This window comes from Dipodomys spectabilis, unplaced genomic scaffold (assembly GCF_019054845.1).
Source record: "Dipodomys spectabilis isolate Male_0828 unplaced genomic scaffold, ASM1905484v1 ptg000089l, whole genome shotgun sequence".
NCBI lineage: Eukaryota > Metazoa > Chordata > Mammalia > Rodentia > Heteromyidae > Dipodomys > Dipodomys spectabilis.
This window is the reverse complement of record NW_024870766.1, coordinates 1,587,028-1,607,155: the sequence shown is the minus strand read 5'-3', so window position 1 is coordinate 1,607,155 and position 20,128 is coordinate 1,587,028. Positions and strand designations below refer to the sequence as shown.

Genomic DNA, 20,128 nt, shown 5'->3' with positions numbered 1-20,128 from the left:
ATTAGTCCACTTTTGATTGCTTCCATAAAAATACCTATGTCTGGGTGCTTTACAAAGGATGTTTATCCAGCTCTTAGTTCTGAAGGTTCAAGGGTATGACACCAGCAACAGTTTGGCCTGAGTGAGGGCCTTAAGACAGACTTAGGAGCACATCCAAGAGAGAGAGAAATCATATCACCAGACAACCAGAGACTGGGGTTCCACAGTCCCCTCTAAATGAAACACCCCAAGTTGAGACAGTGGTCTTCCTCTTAGACCTACTTGTTAAAGGTTCTACACTACTTCTTAAGAATGCCACCCTGAGTACCTAGCTTTTAACAGGTGAACCCTTAGAGAACAAATTGAAACCACATCTAAGTCAGCCAGTAGCAAGTCATATATCCATGCTTCCAGAATCATTCTTTTCTACCACCCTGGTCAGTGTACGGCTGGCAGTTCTGCAGAACTCCTTGTGTTGGGAGCTCTTCTTCCTTTAGCCTATTTCCTTTATAATTGCTGCTTCTGATAATCTCCTTGAAGAAAGTTAAGTTCCTTTCAAGTCTATTTTACGTGTTTACAGTGTTTACGTTTCATGATATTTCTTAGTATCCTTTCAAAGGCCAGATTACTCTTGGGGGTTTTGTATGGGAAAGTGTAAACTGTGCTTGAGGAACTTGCAAGCCTTACTTTCCCTTTTCATGCTCAAGAGAAGCTTGGAAACACTTTTTGGGTGGTTGATGCTCCTCTTTCTCCCTTCTGGTATACATACAACTCCAGCATTCCTATCCCTCTGTTTCCTATTGAGACAACTCAGAACCATATCTTGTGGGCTTTTACAAACACACTGCTGGCACTTGTCTCGAAAGAAGTGAGCACCAACTGCCACGACAAATGCTGGGACAGACCCTAGTTTACGAACTCATCCTTAACGCGTCTGTACAAATGTATTCACTTCTGGGTCTGAGGAGTCAGTTATTTCTCTTAGAAGATCGTTTCTCTTCCCTTCAAAATGTGCCTTTTGGGCTAATTCATCAGATTTTTCTGTGCTGAGGCCATCTGTCCAGTAGGAACTCTACCAAGGCCACCAGTTTATTTCATGCTGCCCACCAGTTGTCAGTTTGTAAAGCATATGTCTCCAATTTATAAGAAAAGTCTGGCTGAGCTGAAAGAGAACATTGCTAATTTTTCATGGAAAGTTCAATTATTTATTACAATTTTGAAAACATGAACATCAGTAGAATTGTCCAGTTTCTTGTTGATGTGTCAAGTAGAAAACAACAACAGCACAGTAATTTGGCTTCATTGTCTTAGAATTTGTACAAGTTTGTAATAAGTTTGTATCTATTTGTGAAGGAAATTTTTTCCTGATTACTTCAGTAGCATCAACTATTTTTGTCAAGTGAATTTGTTTTAAAACTCTGTGTGTGTGTGTGTGTGTGTGTGTGTGTGTGTGTGTGTGTGTGTGTGTGTGTTGTCTATTTCAATTTTTTTTGTGGTTAACTTAGGGCCTTATGCTCTCCTTCAGCTTTTTCATTCATGGTGGGTGCTATACCATTTGAGCCATTCCTTCATATCCAGTTTTAGCTTTTTCCTGGTTTTTATTGGAAAGAAAAGTCTTTGGGATTCGTCAGCAGGTGCTAGCTTTGAACTTGATCCTCAAGCTGCCGCCTCCTGAGTAGTTTGAGTTATAGGCATGGGCTACCCATACTAGCTTATTTTAAAAATATTCAAATACTTTAATAATATATATTTGCAGATAACTGTCAATAATTATCCTTGTATTTTATTTTGTCAAAAGAAAGAGATGTGAGACCTTTCAGTTTTCTTATTTCATTGATAATATATATATATATATATATATATACATATATATATATATATAAGTCCTTAAGAAAAGTCCACTTATTTTGAGTATCATCTTATATATAAAGTTCAACAAGAAATGTACTCATTACCTTATATATGTAACTGTAACTCCTCTGTACATCACCTTGACAATTAAATTAAATAAAAGAAAAAAAAGATGATGGCTTCAAAGAGAAATTATCAATAAACAAATATAGTTCTTTTAAAAAAGAATTTAGCTTCATATGTGAATATATGTACATACACATTATGACTTTCCATGTAGTTAATCATAGCTATTCTAATTCTAGGAGCATATTCTTTATATTTACTTTTTTTTTTTTTTTTTGGGTCCAGTAGTGGGGCCCGAACTCTGGGCCTGGGCGCTGTCCCTCAGCTCTTCAGCTCAAGGCTAGCGCTCTACCACTTGAGCCACAGCGCCATTTCCAGCTTTTTTCTTTTTGCTTATGTGGTGCTGAGGAATTGAACCCAGGGCCTCGAGCATGCAAGGCAAGCGCTCTACCACTGAGCCACCTTCCTAGCCCTCTTTATATTTACTTATGAATTATTTACATATATGAAGCCAGCTATTAATAAGGCAAAATCATTTCATTTTGCAAATAAGGGAAACCATGGGACCTATGTTTCTTTGGGCCTGACTTACTTCACTTAATATAATTTTTTCCAAGTCTTTCCATTTCCTAATAAATGGGGCAATGTCATTCTTTCTGATGGAGGCATAGAATTCCATTGTGTACATATACCACATTTTCTTGATCCATTCATCTACTGAGGGGCATCTGGATGGGAGCTTGTGTATTTTATATGAATATATTTGGGGCAGATATGACAATTTGTGGTATTTTAAATAATGAAGAAGAATTCGATAAAGATATGAGTTAAGGACTTAACATAATGTATATTTATGTGGTAATGTTAAAAAAAGTTGAACAAATATATATATATATATATATATATATATATATATATATATATATATCTGCAACAACTTAGAATTCATGAATTTAATTAACTTACCATCAAATATGTAGAGGAATAAAGAGTTTTCATTAGAGTAATATGTAGTGCAAAGCATTTTAATTATCTCTTGGAATTAAGAACTGCTTGTAGACCCCAGTGGCCCGAGGATCAGAACTGGTCCTGTCTTCCTACATGTAGGGCCCGTAAGCTGGCCAGGCTCAGAAAGAACACTGATTGCCACCCATGGCCCAAATGCCATCTTAGTGAAGATAGCCTTGTCTTTTCTAGGAGTTTGGATATTATCCACATGAAAAACTCAATCTGTCAGGAGTATTCAAACAAATTTTTAAGTTATCTTATTTCTATATGTTTTTACGTAAAGCCTAATCCTCTGATTATCCTTGTTAAATGTCTCACGTCTAGGTTTTGAAGTCAGAGAATATTCTGTTTAAATGGGCTTTGTGATGGCTAATTTCGGGTGTCAACTTGGTTAAGCTAATGATTGCCAGTGATGGAAAAACATGATTCTGTATGTTTCCATTAGACATTTTTTTGTATTTTTTTTTATTGTGAAAATACTGAACAGAGGGGTTACAATTACATGGGCAAGAGAATGAGTACATTTCTTATCAAGTATTGTAGCCTCCTCCTTTGTTTCCCCTTCCCATCCCTTCCCATCCTCCCCCCACCCCCCCACTCTGTCCTTTTCCCCTCCTTCCCCCCCCCCCCCACCAAAGTTGTAGAGTTCCTTTTTGACGTAATGACTTGTACATCTCATTGTTACATCTCATTGTTGCAATGGGTCCACCTGTATCCCTATTTAAACGATGTGTTTTTGCTCTTCCCCTCCACAAATTATACCAACATCAAATACAGTGAAAGCAGGAGTTATACTGTGGGGGAGGGACATACAAAGCAACAAAGAAATAATCTTATAAATGTGTTGGAAACAATCGCATGAAAGAAAAAAACATTTGAATACATATCTTAGGGTTCATTTGGATCAATAAAATGTGGTATATATACACAATGAAATTCTATGCCTCCATCAGAAAGAATGACATTGCCCCATTTGTTAGGAAATGGAAAGACTTGGAAAAAATTATATTAAGTGAAGTAAGTCAGGCCCAAAGAAACATAGGTCCCATGGTTTCCCTTAATTGCAATAACTAGTATATGTCTGAATCAAGTAGAAAAGGTCAGATAAGTTGATGTTAGGGAAATAGACATTCTTTTAAAGATTAGATTTAATTAGGCTGAAGCAGATTACCCTACGTCGTGTGGGAGGGAATTATCAGATCAATTGGAGACTTTTATAGAGAAAGTCTTATCATCCTCGAAGAAGAGGTACTCCTGCCCGCAGATTGCCTTTGGACACGAGCCCTTCCTCCACCTCGGTTCTTTTTTTCTAGGTCTCCAGCCTGCTTGCTTACCCTGTAGATTTTAGACATACCATCCTCTAGAATCATGTGAGCAAGCTTCTTAAAACAAATACATCTTAATATAAATAAAATGAATTAATTGCATATGTGAAATAAATATTCACATAGATCCTTTTCATTCTGTTTCCCTGGAGAACTCTGAGAAATACAGGCTTTTCCTTTTGCCTTTTGAACTAGTATGGTTCTCTAGTTCCCACTATGTCCGGTGGCTTCTTTTTCTAAACATTCTGTTCTTTAGTATCCATACGAGGCTTACAATGACTGAAATATACCCTTGACCTTATAGAATTGGTCTTTATTAGCTAGTATTGTTCTCTCAGTCTCAAGATTGTCATATAAAAATATGAAAAGTATTCACTCTTTGTACTTTTCTGCCTTACTAGGTCACTTGGTAAAGAGTTAAATAAACTTAATGGGAAGTTTTATATTGACTGAATGTTATTCCAATTACTTCAGCATATCCAACTATATGTAGATATGTATGTATGTATGCATATGTATGTATATATGTATGTATATAGATACGTATTACTAGTTAAGAGAGCCTTATTGTTATCCTACTCACAAATCCATACTCTAGGATTAGGGTAGTAGTTTTGAATGACCCCCCAGTTAGAAGTCTGTACTCCAGAGAAAAACATTGTAAATCTACACAAGAAGTTTGCTAAATTAGTTATGTCAATGTTGTTAGAATATTTGGATTCACTTTAGAAATATTTTACATGAATGGATTTTGAGTCAGGAAGGCCAGAAAGTTACCAGATTTTAGTGATAACACCTAACTATAGTCTTCCATTTGGTCTTGCAGTATCTGTAGATTTAGGTAGACTGATAGGTACCTGATCCTGTAGAATCCTAATGGGTTTGTGTAAATTTCAATACAAGTTTCTTATAGGAATGCCTTAAGGACAAATATGGGCTTAGTAATACCTATGAGATAGGGCTATGGGTCTCTCTTGTAGGAGTTCCTTCCAATCAATATTTCGACATGTATCAAATTTAGTTTGATATTTTCTTTCATTATAACATAGTAAAAGAGGAAGACAAAACCCTCACCTATTTAGAATCTTTGGAGACGATCAGATATGTTTAATGCAAAATGCTCCAAGTTGTGAACTCCAGTATGACTGGCTTCATTATGTGATAGGAACCCAACAATAAATCTATTATGAATTAGTTCTGAGGGAAGGAAAGGAAATCTGAGGTGATACATTGTTCCAAGACGTATCAAGACTGTCTTGATGTTTTATTGCCAAATTTGCTTTTAAAACTGAGCAAGGGACTGGCTTCTCAGGCTTACTGTTAGTTTCAGCCTAATTCCTCTAGCAAAGACACTGCAATCATGTGAAGGTGAGTTAGGGTTTTGCCAAGGAAGCTTGCAATGAGCACAGTCATTTGTGGGAGCCTGCGAATGCTTGCTTGGCTTGCCTCCAGGAGCACACTGTGCCAGGCCATCCTCTGAAACTCAGCATGCTAGAACCTGGGACACTTCCATCTTTGATGTGTTAGGAAGATTAAGTGGAACCCAGACTACGGCTGGAATTGAGACCTTGTGGGAACATTGTAGATTCCTTCCAGTCAGTATTTACAGCAAATGCTGGATTCATTTTGAACTACATTGATTAAAGAAAATGTGTCATAAGGAAGTAAACGAAATAATTTTTTCTCTTACTGTTGAGAAAATATTGTCTAGAAAGAGTGTTGCTCAAATGATCAAATATGTAAGATAATGATTCTAGTTTTGTCATTTTGTAATAAGCTAAGTTTTACTTTATTAATTTTTTTCAAAGCCTTAAGTTGCTGGTTCAGAATTGTGCTTCCTTGCTAAACATGAGTGTGACCTTGTTACTTCTGAAAGCCTCACTGCCATGAAGCAGTGGATGAGGTCTTCTTTTGTTTCCTTTAATCAAGGAAGAGAATTTCATTTCTTGGCTCTGAAACAAGAAGTCTTAAATTTAAACATCCTTTTGTTTCCCTTTCTCAGTGAAATAAAACAGGAGCAACTGGAAGGTGACTGAACTAAAACTATATATTTGTCATAAGGGTGTTGATAGTATCCCAGATACTGCTAGCCTTGAGATTTTGTGTGTGTGTAAGTATGTGGGTATGTATGTATGTGTTACAGTAATACCATGATTAAGCACTGATTATTATTGATTATTTATCCATATTTTTGCAGAGCAGTTAAGGTAATAGAAGTATAAATAGTAGTACTATTATAAGGAAGGTGAGAGAATCAAATCAGTATAGATGAAAGGGAAGACCTTTATGTAGAGCAAGCTTCTTTTCCATTTTGAGAATCTTCCTGGTCCAGTTAAACCAGTGTGCATCAATTGTACATGGACCTGCACATAGGATTTTGACAGGCTGCACTCCTACATTATTTATTTATTTATTTATATTTTCCTTAAGTGGCATTAAGGATTATAGTGGATGAAACATTCAAAATCTGCTTGTTGTGGATGACAGTATAAGCTATGGAAGTATCCAGGGAATTATTATTTTTCTTATCATCCCCTTATTGAACCAAACATGATTACATGGATTACCTTATTTTGCTTTTACAGTAATCTCATGGGGCAAGTATTTTTGTAACAGCTACTTTGTGAATAAAGAAAGAGAGTCTAAGCCTGATTCTGTGACTTGTTAAAAGCTATATAAGTAGGGAATTTAGAAGGCTTTCAACTAGAGTAGTTAGTGGGGAGTCATAGAAACTGATGTACTGTGTCTGATGAAACTGTGTCTGTACTGTGCCCTTCTGGGTTACTGATGTGTGTGGCACAGAGCCTTTCATATCATGAGAGATATGCATTTCCTCAGCCCCTGCAGATTTACTTATTTCTGTATTTCATGAGTTAGCATGATTTTCACTGTCGGTGGATGATTTCCCACTTTGGATGGTTAAAATGGCTCTATCGTGAACTTCCTTGAACATACACCTTTGCAAATAGTTGTATAAATATTTATAGGTAACATTTGACCACAGGCATTTACACATAAAATATGAGTGCCATTTCAAATTAGAAATTTTGCAAACAACAGTATTAGGGATATAAACTAGAGCCTCACATCTGCTAAGAAAGTGTGTTCCCTCTAACCAGCCTCTCCTCCATTCCCAAACTCAGTTTTGGGTAACTTTTTAAAAGTTTGTTTTTCCTTATGTCCTATTTATATTTTACACTCTTTATTGAAGTTTTTTTTTAAAACCTTTCTTATAATACATGGTATTGCCTTGTTGTATTTCCTTGATATTTTTCTTTACTTTTTCTTTTCTTTATTCTTTTCTCTTTCCCTCTCCTTGTTTCTTTCAGTCTCTCTGTCCCTCTCTGTCTCTGTCTCTCTGTCTCTGTCTCTCTGTCTCTGTCTCTGTCTGTCTCTGTCTCTGTCTCTCTCTTTCTCTCCTGCTGGTACTAGGGCTTGAACTCAGAGCTTTACACTTTGGCTTGGCTTTTTTTTCCCCTCAAGGCTAACACTCTACCATTTGAACCACAGCACCACTTCCAATTTTTTGCTGGTTAATTGGAGCAAAACCTGTCATGGACTTTTCTTGTCCTGGCTGGCATTGAAGCATCATTCTCACATCTCAGTCTCCTGAGTCTCCAGTGTGTAAGGATTCCCAGTGTACACTGTCATGCCCGACTACCCAAACTTTTATTACTTATGATCATGTGGTGCTAGGGATTGAACACAGGGCAACACATTTGCCATGCAAGGGATCTGCCACTGAGATATATAACCCCAACTCCTTAGCATTAATTTTTACTTACATAGTTTATTCATGTCCTTTATGATTTCTAGCATCTGTGAATTTCTCTCTAGTCTGTTAGTTGGACATTGTCCCAGTTTTCTTCTTAGCACTTTTATGGTATAAATCATCAGTCATGTATATCTGTGGTTTCTATGTCTATAGATTCAACTAACTACAGATTGAAACTATTCAGAGAAAAAGTCTGAACATAGACATTTTGACATATTTTTCTTTACCATGGCTAACTAAACAATGTAATATAACAAATACTTATGTAGCATTCATAATAGTGCTAGGTGTTATAATTATCCAGAGATGATTTATAGTGTGTGGGAAGGTTGTGTGGGTTATATACAAACACTAATCAATTTTGTATGAATGAGTGGAATAGCTATAGATTTTGTATCTATGGAGAGTGGAGGTCTTGAACTACCTACCCACATATTTTAAGGTAAATTTACATTGAATTCTATTTTTGTTAGTGATACGAAGTAGGAATCCTCAGCTATATCACTTTTTTAATACAATCTAATAAATGGATTGCAGTGATTAATTTGAACAGATAACGAATGAAATGAAATAAGATCTAAAAATAAATCTATCCTAGGGCTAAAACTTTATTGTTTTTTACTTGATGAAGTTTATTGTTTGTTTTGTTATACAATAGGTTTATTTCATTCTTCACTATGTTTATTCAAACAGCTTATTTATTTCCATTAACATAGGTAGGGATTAAAATTTATGATGGGAACTCATAAGTTGAGATATTGTTTCAGTAATTCAAGGCATTGTGTGTCTTTACTATCTTAAAGATTTCAATTCTGGAAGGTAATTTTGCTTCACACTTTTTAGGGCTTGTTATGTTCTTTTTCAAGTTTCTAGAGAAGGAAATTCTTGAATACTTATAGGCAGTACTTTATTAAGTTTTAAATTTTCTCATTTATTTTTACATTTTTATAAGATAAGCATACTTTTTCAATGCCAATTTTTAACATCATTTTGCTAATAATTAGTTTTAATATTTTTTTCTGTTGAATTTATTGCATGTTCCAAGTAAATAATAGTTTAATATGAAAGTAATGAATTCCAGTTTTTTTCAACTTTTTTATGCATGCACTTGTAATTTACAAGTTATTTTTTTCTTGTACAGAATAAGACTATATAAATACCTGACTGATAACTCAAAAATGATTAGTTTTAGTATGTAATATAACCGTGTAAATTTTTATTAATTTTGGAATATCTGAAAATGAGATTTATAGAGTCTTAATTGGGAGGATGTGTGTTAAGGGTGTTTTCTATCCTGAAAAAAATACTAAAAAATTTGCTTATTTATTTAAAGCACCTTGCCCTTACATACATCATTCTCTTTCTCTCCTCCTCCCTCTCTTCTTTTTCCCTGTTTCTTTCCACCCCCCTTCTCTGTCTTTCGCATTATCTCTCTCTCACTCATTTACATACTATGTTCAGGTGAATTTGAACATGTACCAGCACTACCTTAATGACACTCAAACCCATGCCATCAAGTTCTTGAATCTTTGAAAGAGATAGATAAGTAACAGACAGGAATGAAGTTGTTTCCAGCTGCACTTGACATTAGTTTCAAGGACATGTAAGACCCAGGCCCACATACGTATTTGGTGTGTGTGTTATTGAAGTCACTCACCTAGCAATATGGTATGTGGTCCATTCCATTGTTGGCCATTTTTCAAAAACATTTCTCTTTACTCATTTTTGTGTATATGTATTGAGATCGTGTGTGATGTTATATTTGAAACACATTTCTCCTCTATACTAGAATTTTTCTTTTCTTTGAGATAGCACTAAAACTTTCTCCACTCTAAAAAATTCTTCCTTTTCTCAGGCAAATATAACAAATTACTTGGAATATCCCTGTTATATTAGTTATTGTTTTATATCACAGTTGCTAATTTCTATTTCTGTATCCCTCTCCTAATCTGTGAGCTGCCTGAAACTTTGCCTTCTCCAGTGTCCAGTTCAATCTCAGACAAGAGATGGTACTCTATACATTTTTGTTGAACAGTGATGAAAACATAAGTGAAAGATCAAAAGTACTAGGAGAAAGTCGGAAGTGTAATTAGAGAGTTCTGTGGAAGGGAAATTGGAAGCATATTCTGAAGGATTTTTTTAAAAGTATAGACTCCATTACATGGAGATGTTCATTTTGGTTACATCATTTTCAATATGGTGGAAAAATGTAGGGCTTTGAACTATGGTCCTCCTACCTCTGATGTTGAGTCGCTAGCTCTAGAAGTGTGCCACATATTTAGCTTGTTTGTTGAGATGAAGTCTTGCTAACTTTCTGCATCAGCTGTTCTCAAACTACAATCCTCCTATCTCTGCCTTTTGAAAATCTGGGATTGCAGGTGTGTATGATTTGGTGACTACTTTAGTTTCATTTCAAATAAAACAAGTATTTCAGCTGAAATAAGGGCAATCAAGTTTCCTAAAGGCCACAATTTGTTTTAGTCTTATCTTTTTGAATGATTTATGTTAGAAAACTCTCAGTAACCTAATTTGTCCTACAGCTTTTGAACAATATTTTGATAATTGTTTAATAGAAATATTCATTGAAAATTTAACTTAAATCCATATGCAAGAACAATGAGAGATGAGAAAATAGAAAGTCTAGTGTAGTCCAGGACAAGATAGAATAGAAAGTTCCAATGGTTGTGATTAAGACATAATTGTAGCATTGATGTGTTTTGACATGCTATGTCCTTGGTCCCAATTAATTGATACCGTAGAGGAGATACAATGTGGCGTTTGGTTAGGAAGCTTCCATTTGCCTTGCCTTGATTTATCAGGAAACAACATAACATTTCATTTCATCTGTTACATTTTGATTATCTAAATGGTGATGAATAATGCTGTTCAAATAATGCATTCTGTGATGGTGTATCTTAAATTATTGAAATTAGTAAAATGATTCATATTTTTTAGATTAGTAAGTTACTTTTTCCCTTTTTCTTACATCTCAGTTAAATTTAAAGACAAAATGATTGTTTAAATTGTTTAAATAGGGATACAGGTGGGCCCATTGCAACAATGAGATGTACAAGACGCTATGTTGAAAAATGAACTTTACAATTTAGGCCAGGGGGAGGGGTGGGGAAGGGGGAATGTAGTTTTGGAGATGGGAGGGAAGGGATGGTAGGGAAAAACAAAGGAGGAGGCAACAATGCTGGATAAGAAATGTGTTCATTACCTTGCTCATGTGATTGTAACCCCTCTATACAGTATTTTCACAATAAAAAAACTTATTTTAAAAATGATTGCTTAAAAGAAAATCATCTTATTGACTTTTAAAAAGTTTCATGGCTTTGGTGACCGAGAAGATTTTTTTCCTTTCTATGTAGAGAAGGCAGTGTTTCTTGTATTCTCATTTTGTTCTTGGCCTATTACTACAGGTTTTCAACACATACTCCAATGAAGACTATGATAGGAGAAATGAAGAAGTTGACCCTGTGGCTGCATCTGCTGAATATGAACTTGAGAAGCGTGTGGAAAAGCTGGAACTTTTCCCAGTTGAGCTTGAGAAAGGTACATGAGTGCTGTGGTGCATGTGTACTGCTCCATTGGCGTTCCGGGGTTATTTCCTCAAAGTTTTACCTTTCTTCTAGGATTAGATACCATTTTAACATGCACAGAGTATGGATTCTGAGTTGATGGTGGGTTGAAAAGTGTCCTCAGTCCTCTACTCCTGACTCAAACCCAGCTCCATTAGCTGGCTAGCAAGGATAGTGGTATAGGGGGGGTGTGAGGGAGGAAGCTGATGTAGGTAAGAGCTTAGGGACAATCCATGATTTGTTTCGTTTTGTTTGTGGGGCAAAGATGTCATGTTAAGGCTCATATGAGAAATACTTCAGGAAAATGATGGAGTTTGGGATCAAAGGCAGTAGGATCCAGGAAGATCAACTTGTAGGGCTACTTTCTGTCCATCACTGAGTCAAGGAAGCTGAAAAGGAGCAAAGAGAAGAGGGAATGGATAGGTTTTATCCTGATTTTTCCCCATGGAATAGCTGTTCACCTGAATTAGAGACTGCAGTGTTTACCATGTGAGACATAGGTACCAGGACTGGATTATGGCTCCATGAACTAGAAAATAACACATTGAAAGGACTTTGGAAAAAACACAGAACAGCCATGATATAACTTGAATACCAAAGAGAAACAAACCTTACTAGTGGGCAGATGTTCAAGTATGACTTTAAAAAAGGCATTTTAAACAAATTAGTTACAACAGTAACTTCCTTGATTTTCTGGAAAAAACGTACTATGGAAACTGAAGAGAAAATGATGGTTGTTGAGCCTCAAATTGGTGACCTAAGAGATCAAATCAAAGAAATAGCCTCATTGAATTCTAAATCTTGAGGGAAAATGCCCAAAACAAATCATGAAGGAAAACAATCCTGTGAATTGTGAGGACAGAGCAGTACAGGCAATGAAGAAGGAGAAACACAACAAGTAATAGTAACTGTTCCTTGACCTTGAAAACAATATCGAAACTTTCTTGGAGCCTGAGACTGCTTATTTAGTTGTGAATATGAATGGCTTAAAAAAGAAAAAAAAAGCTGTTTTCAGGCAGTCCGGGCTGGACTCAAATGTGTAAACCTTCTGCTTTGTCCCCCCAAGAGCTTGGATTACAAACATGTACCAGGGTGCTTTTAATAAAGCAATTATGTGAAACACAATTAATAGATAAGTGACACATTGTATGCGTTACAGACGACAAAATTGATATCTATAATTTTCTAATTACCTTTTCAAATTACTGGAAAAGAGAGACAGGAACACTCAAAAGACAAATTGGCTTTTTTCAGGAGAGAAAAATCTAATGGCACATGCCCCTGTGAATATACTTCTCAACTTACTAGTGGTAAAGGTAATGTTAAACCAACATGGGCTTCTTTTTTGACAGAGAAAACAAGCTTTGATCTCCAGAATATGGGAATAGCATCCTCAGTGATAATACAATGTCATTGTTTTCTCCATTTTTGCCTAGGCCTACTTCCCTAGTTGTATGTACAGAGGAAGACAGTTCTTGACATTTCAGCCCCATGGCTGAACTGACTTCCATGAGTCAGTGACCTTCATGTGTGTGGTTCTGAATGTCAACTGTACATGACACATCTTCCTCTGAACAGAGAAGAGATGAAGTGTCAAGAGCAACTGTTTTTTTCCTTGTTTTACCATTCAGTTGTTCTTTCTTCTTGTAGGCAGTCTGCACAAGAATTCAGAGGAGCTCTGATTAATGTTGCTTTTCCCACAATCCGGGTTTCCAGCTTAGAAGATTCAAGCAGTATGTTAGTTAGGGGAATCAGAGTTGCTGTGAAAAGGGAAGGCATTTCTAAAAGGCCCAATTCCAGGCAGGGAAAATGGATTTTTAAAACCAAGAAGTAATTTTCACACAGGATAGCTGCGGGAATTTAGTGGCATAGCACAACAGACATTTCACATGTGCGAAGAATGTCATGAATATGGGAAAGTTTTGCTCATAGTACACTGTCGGTTTGATGTGTGGTCATTCATAATGAAGAGAAACCCTGTAAGTAAAGTGATTGTAACAGAGTATTCAGGCAGAATATTGATACCTCAGAGATTTCACACAACACAGAAACTCCATGGCATTCTTCATTGTGAAAGAGTTTACAGTGGTTGCTTTTGAAACAAAACAAGAGTGACATAGGAGAAATCTTAAATGGATGTAAACACTGGAAAGACTCAATCATCATTAACCCATCATCTATAAAAACCAAATCATACCCTAGAGCAACTCGATGACTATGAACAAGAATTTTACCATCAACTAACATTGATACATACAAGAGAATTCAGATGAGAGAGAACAAACTGTCCACATAACATGTGGAAATGCCTCTCACACACATCCAACCTCCAGGTACACAAGGAAACTCAGTCTCCTGAGGAATCACAGAACTGTAATGAGTGCAGAAAATTCTTAGCAGAAGAAAGTTTCTTGAAGGACTTCACAATATTTATGCCAGAGAAACAGTTCAGTGAAATAAGCATAAGAAAACCACACACAGGCAAACATTCTAAATGTAATCAATGCAAAAAGTCTCCCATGACTGTTCATAAATTAGGCAGCATTGAAATTTTCACACTGGAGAGATTCCTGTGCCCAGAATCAATACAGGTGTGCCTTTCGCTGAGATTTACACCAGCGTATTCACAGATAACAATATAAAGATTCCTTCAGCATATTGATGAGCCAACATATCACTTTTTGCCAAATGACCTCTTTATGAGCAAAGATAGAGGTAAAAGTTGTTGACAAGTAATAATCAATGAGATCAGTCCTCCACTGAGGCATGCTAATTTATGAATATTTAGTAAAGTTATGATTGAAAAGTCTTTTAAAAACATCGAGCAGTCTCTTGAGCATATGAGTTTGTTTTCCATTAAAAATCCATCACTCTTGATTAGCCTGTATCTTATTTTTTTCCTGCTGATAAACCATGATTACAAAGGCATTGAAGCTACTAGAAAATAACCTTGAATGTTAACAAAAGAATGTGATATGCAAAATATTATGTCCTTGATTTCATTGGTGTTAAACTATGTATACACACACATATAATAGAAAGGACAAAAGAAAATGTGGACAAATAACATGATTTCTAATTGAGTATTAAAACAACTTTTAGTATGGCTCATTTTGTTGTTGCCAACAAAATGGAAGAAGTGTGTTCCTGTCCATAGAGAAATGACCTCACATGCTATATCATCTAACATGAAATTTTATGTTATCACTGCACATGAATTTGAGCTATATAAGTTGATATTTGGTGATATATCATTGAATTTTAAAAAGTAAGCAAGCTGCATGTATAATTTCACCTTTGTAAGAAAAAACAAGCCAAATCAATATGTGCATATGCGTGTGAGAATGTGTGCTTGAGTGTATGTATATGCATGTTTATACATATATATGTACATATTGTAACTATAAATACATATATTTGTATATTTGTAGATGAAAGTACTCAAGTATACACTTTATTTTTTTTAAGTTGCTATGCTTGTGGGCCAAACCTAAGACATTTCAAGTGCTATACTACTGAACTACATACCAGCCTAATACTATCTCATTAACATGAGAAATGAAGAAAGAAAGATAACTACATGAATAAAGAAACGTTTCCAAAAAATGTATGAGCCATGTTTATTTAAAACTGTGAATGTATTTGAGTATGTGTTTATGCCTAAAGGAATTCATAAGATTAGTTTCACGTGTTTGTGTGGTTTTGTTTTTATTTTTTGTTTTTTTGTGCTGGTCCTGGTGCTTGACCTTAGGGTCTGGGTGCTGCCCCTGAGAATTTTTTTTTTTTTTTCTCAAGGATAGCACTCTACCACTTCTGGCTTTTTGATAGTCAATTGAAAGTAAGAGTCTGAAGGACTTTTCCTGCCTGGGCTGGCTTCAAATGTGATCCTCAGATCTCAGCCTCCTGAGTAACTAAGATTACAGGCATGAGCTACTAGTGTCTAGAATGAGAGTCTGTTTTAAGTCAGCTTGATTACATAGTAACGAGATTATTGTGGTTTCTGGGACCATAGTGAATTACCAATCACAGTAGAAAACTGGTAAACACTCATAGCCCTTTGGGGAATTACTTGATAGCTTTACTCTCCAGCTTAGAAAACAATTCTGCCGGGCTGGGAAGGTGGCTCAGTGGTAGAGCGCTTGCCTTGCATGCATGAGGCCCTGGGTTCAATTCCTCAGCACCATATATGCAAAAAGAAAAAAGCCGAAAGTGGCGCTGTGGCTCAAGTGGTAGAGTGCTAGCCTTGAGCTGAAGAGCTGAGGGTCAGCACCCAGGCCCAGAGTTCAGGCCCCACAACCAGACCCAAAAAAAGAAAACAATTCTGCCTAGGCAATCACGTCATCTTTCCTAATAAGAAAGATGCCCAAATTTGAAGCAGCATAAAAGCCTCACCAGTTAAGTAAGGCTGCTGAATAAGTTTAAAAATTAACGTTGTTTTGTTTTCTTTCTCATAGATGAGGATGGTCTTGGTATAAGCATTATTGGAATGGGTGTTGGAGCAGATGCTGGACTTGAGAAACTGGGAATATTTGTCAAGACAGTAACAGAAGGTGGTGCTGCCCAGCGGGATGGCAGGTATGTGAGCTGCAGTCCTTAAGTGATGTAAGGTCCTAGGAAATTCTTCTGGCAAGTTCTTTTAGTGGTATCTGTTTTTTAATCTTTTGATTTAAAAATATAATATAATTTTATTGCCATTATTAAAGTGTGTATAAAGGGATTAACATCTCACAATTCAAGTAATGGGTCTATTTCTTTTCAACACTGTCACTTCTTTTGCTTTCCCTCAGTCTCCCCCTCTTTTGTTTTTTTTTTAAACACAGTTTTAGAGCATTTTTCTGATGTGGAAAATATGATAACACTTGAATTACTTTCTGATTTGTAGATAGAATATCTGCTTTAATACATATTAGAAAATCGAGACAGTAAACCTGTCTCTGTCAACTTGTAGCTGTCCGTTCATGAGTCTAGTGATGAACGGGCATAGATGTGTGGATAGTTGAAGAATGTGGACTATGGAATTTTGTTTCAGAAATAGTGAAACAAACGATCATAGTTTTCCCCTTGTTGAAAATGATAGAGTAAATGGAAACTAAGAACTCTGCTTATGCATTGATGAGCATTATAGACATGTTTCTTGCCAAGCTTTTGATATAAAAGCACAGGCCTTCATGATACCTAAGCTTGTGGATAAGTAGTGGGTGGCAGTTTACATGGACTCATCTACTTAGTTAATTCTGCTTCACAGCATTTCAGGTCAGCAGTTTGATGCTTTGGCCTTCATCATCTCAAGAGCCACATATTTTTAATATAAATAATTATAGAATAAATATTAATAAAAATCTTTATTAGGTTCCTAACGTGTCAGGCTAAAATTAGAAGCAGAAGATTGGCAATTTAAATGAAATTGAACCCTGAAATATGTCTGCCAATTAAAAATATTATCTTATTTTTTTTTAAGAAACATTGCATAAATGGATTCACCTTTTAAATGAATTTTGCTTTTTTCACTTAACCATACTATCAGGAAATTTATGAAGCATATTGACAGTAGATGTGAGCTTATATTGAGAACCGTAGAAAAGTTCTGTAATTCTGGAAACAGATGTGGATAGACAAAGATATTTCAAGGGATATTAAATTGATTTATGTAGATTGAAAGCTATATCTTCTGTATTTTCTTTTCCATATGGTTGGGAACCACATCTTAAGTCAGTAGCTTTCTTTGTGTTCCTGTTTATGGAATATAGTATTTTGCACAGAAAAGATCTGGAATGAATCCTTTGATTGCATATTCTACTTACTGCATGTACATCACATAGAAACTAAGGTGGAGTGTGGTGGTACACACCTGTAACCTCAGCTACAAGAAAGGCTGGCAGTAAGATAGTGAGTTCTAAGCCAGCCTGGGTTAAGGTAGCAACGAAACCCCACTTCCTATACAAACAAAAGGGCTGGAAGTGAGGCTCAAATGGTAGAATGCTTTCCTAGCACACATGAGGCCAGAACCTCAAAAAAAAAATAGAAAGTAGAATATAAATACTGTGTTTAAAAGTAATTTGTCTGTCTTCTTATAAATGTAGATAAGGAAGTAACATTTTCAACCTCTTCAGTGAGTTACATAATAGTAGTTTTTTCAGTTATTAATTTAATACAGTTCTTTCAGATGAACTTAAATTTGTTTCTAAAATCCATACTATTTGTCATTTATTTTGATCAAAATTTTAAAGTGCAATCCAAAGTAATAAGAAATAATTCTTTGTATTCAAACAAGAATGAATCATTTTGAAACATTTCTCTTATGTGAATTGCCTCAAATCTAAACCAAATTAAAAATACAAAAGTATAATATTTTACATTCAGTACTTAGCTAGTTCCTGTTATACTAAACACAGACAAATTAGATTTCCCTTGCTGTTGATTAATGTTAGGATTATTTTCTATTCATCTATTTAATGAATTTCTTCTACTGTGTAGTTATTTATATCCATTTATATCCATATCACATTGTGTATTTCCTGAACATTTATGTGGTATATCAAGCCAACTGTTGATATAGTAGGTGAATAATGAATGCTCCCATTAGTACATTAAGTAAAGCAACTCAAGAAATGAACAGAATCTTTAAGAGCACATAGCCAGGAGTTTTACTTGCAAACCCTTCACCTGTTAGTAGAAATTTGGAAAAGTATGATTCAAATATTACTTACTTCCAAGATTTGAAAGCTTGCGTGTGAGTATATGAGTGTTAATTATCTATTTTTTAGTTTTAAAAGGTTCTGGCCATTTAATAAAGCAGTTTATGAACATAATATATCTTGATCCATGCCACCCCCTTCAACATACTCGTCCATCCCTCCCCAGCGCACTGTTCTCTCACTCTTCTTAATTTTGTAGGATATATATTGGATTCTTGACTGCATTCTCTGCCTATGGGAAATTCTTTTGAGACAGGTTGGAGATTCCATCCCCTTCTCTTTCATTCCATGTTTAATTGGCCAATATATCATATTAATTCTTCTTGAGATACATAACTTTTGTTTCCTTACCCTTTCCGGTACTCATGATTGGCATCATCGTTACTAGTATAAACAGATTCAATAGGATTTTCTTTTATTACAGTCTCCCTTGTAGCTAAACATTTGTTTCCTATTGCACAGGTAAATATATGGTTTGGTTTATTCAGAATTATATTGTGGGTAGACCTGTTGTTCAGCTAATTTGTTTCTTTTTGTTAACACTTGAATTCTTCTTGAGCATAAACTTTTTCATCAAAAAATAGGGAAAAGACCAGACCTCCTGGTATCATCTTCATGGACCTTCATGATGTTTTCATGACCACTATTTCAGTTTAATCACTGGCTCTTTCCACTACATACCCCAATCTCTAATTCTATTGGAATTATCACGAATCTCATAATGTCATAATTACAATTAGATTTTATGTGACTGGATAAAAAGAAGAGGCAGACAAGGTTCTGATATTAAAACAGAAACAAAAAACTGTTTTGATTAACCAAGGACAAAAAGTGTTATAAATATGGATGCATGGTAAATTGAATCCCTCCATTCAGCATTATTTATTCTTGTAAAATATGTTCTTAAAGATATCAAACATGTGACTAAAATCCTGGACTTATTGTATATAAAAGATAAATTTGGGACCAGTAAAGATTCATATTTTAATTCCTTTATTGGGAATGGTATTGTATAATCAGATAAATGATTTGATTTCCTCTTCCCAAAGAATACAAGTCAACGACCAGATTGTGGAAGTGGATGGAATCAGTTTGGTGGGTGTTACACAGAATTTTGCCGCAACAGTTCTCCGAAACACCAAAGGCATTGTCAGGTAAATATATTTAGCTGAAATATATGTAATTACAATGAAAATTTTTCTTTGAATACTAAAATTCATTAACATGAGCCTTATCACTAACATTGCCAGAAAGATAGAATTTCTAGAATGTTCTAAACAAATACTACCTTAGATCTCCAATCATTTTAACAAAACCCTTTATGTGATAAATTGAATTTGAAATGATTATGTGTATTTTATATTCAGTGCCATGTATTATGACAAGTAGGCTGGATTATTTGAGACCAAATGTAATTCTTTGAATCTACATAATTATTTTTAAAAAATCATCCAGGATCCGTCTTTGATGAAAACCTTTTCCAACTTAATAGGCTATAAATCAGTCCCTAAAGTTATGCTGTAGAAAAATGAATGAGCAAGCAGTCTAGCACCAACGATGGTCAATATCTGAATTAGTTTTCTTGAGTTAAAAGTTAATTTTTTTAAAGCGTTACTTTATCTTATATGTTACCAAGACCCCCTGAAGGAACTCATTAAGGAGATATTGTTTAGCATTCGTAATTTTGAAAGAGGGTTTAATGTTTTCATCGTCAATATGAAGTTGCCAAATATTCAGAAAATATTAATGAGTTAACATTGACATAGAGTGGGCATTACTTGAGTTCATTTAGCATGCAGCATGCTGTTGGGCCATGAGTTTGAGTTTGAGACTTGTTCGGTAGGAAAG

The 20,128-nt window shown here is 35.3% G+C and overlaps 1 protein-coding gene across 6 annotated transcripts in view; it reads left to right on the top strand.

The window, feature by feature from the left end:
• Positions 1 to 20,128, top strand: part of Ppp1r9a (protein phosphatase 1 regulatory subunit 9A) — a 259,763-nt gene that overhangs the window by 144,579 nt on the left and 95,056 nt on the right. For all 6 annotated transcript variants that reach the window (XM_042684754.1, XM_042684758.1, XM_042684756.1 and 3 more), the window contains 3 exons: positions 11,427 to 11,559; positions 16,040 to 16,160; positions 19,330 to 19,434. In XM_042684754.1, coding sequence (XP_042540688.1) covers positions 11,427 to 11,559; positions 16,040 to 16,160; positions 19,330 to 19,434 — 359 coding nt within the window. The remainder of the gene's footprint in view (positions 1 to 11,426; positions 11,560 to 16,039; positions 16,161 to 19,329; positions 19,435 to 20,128) is intronic.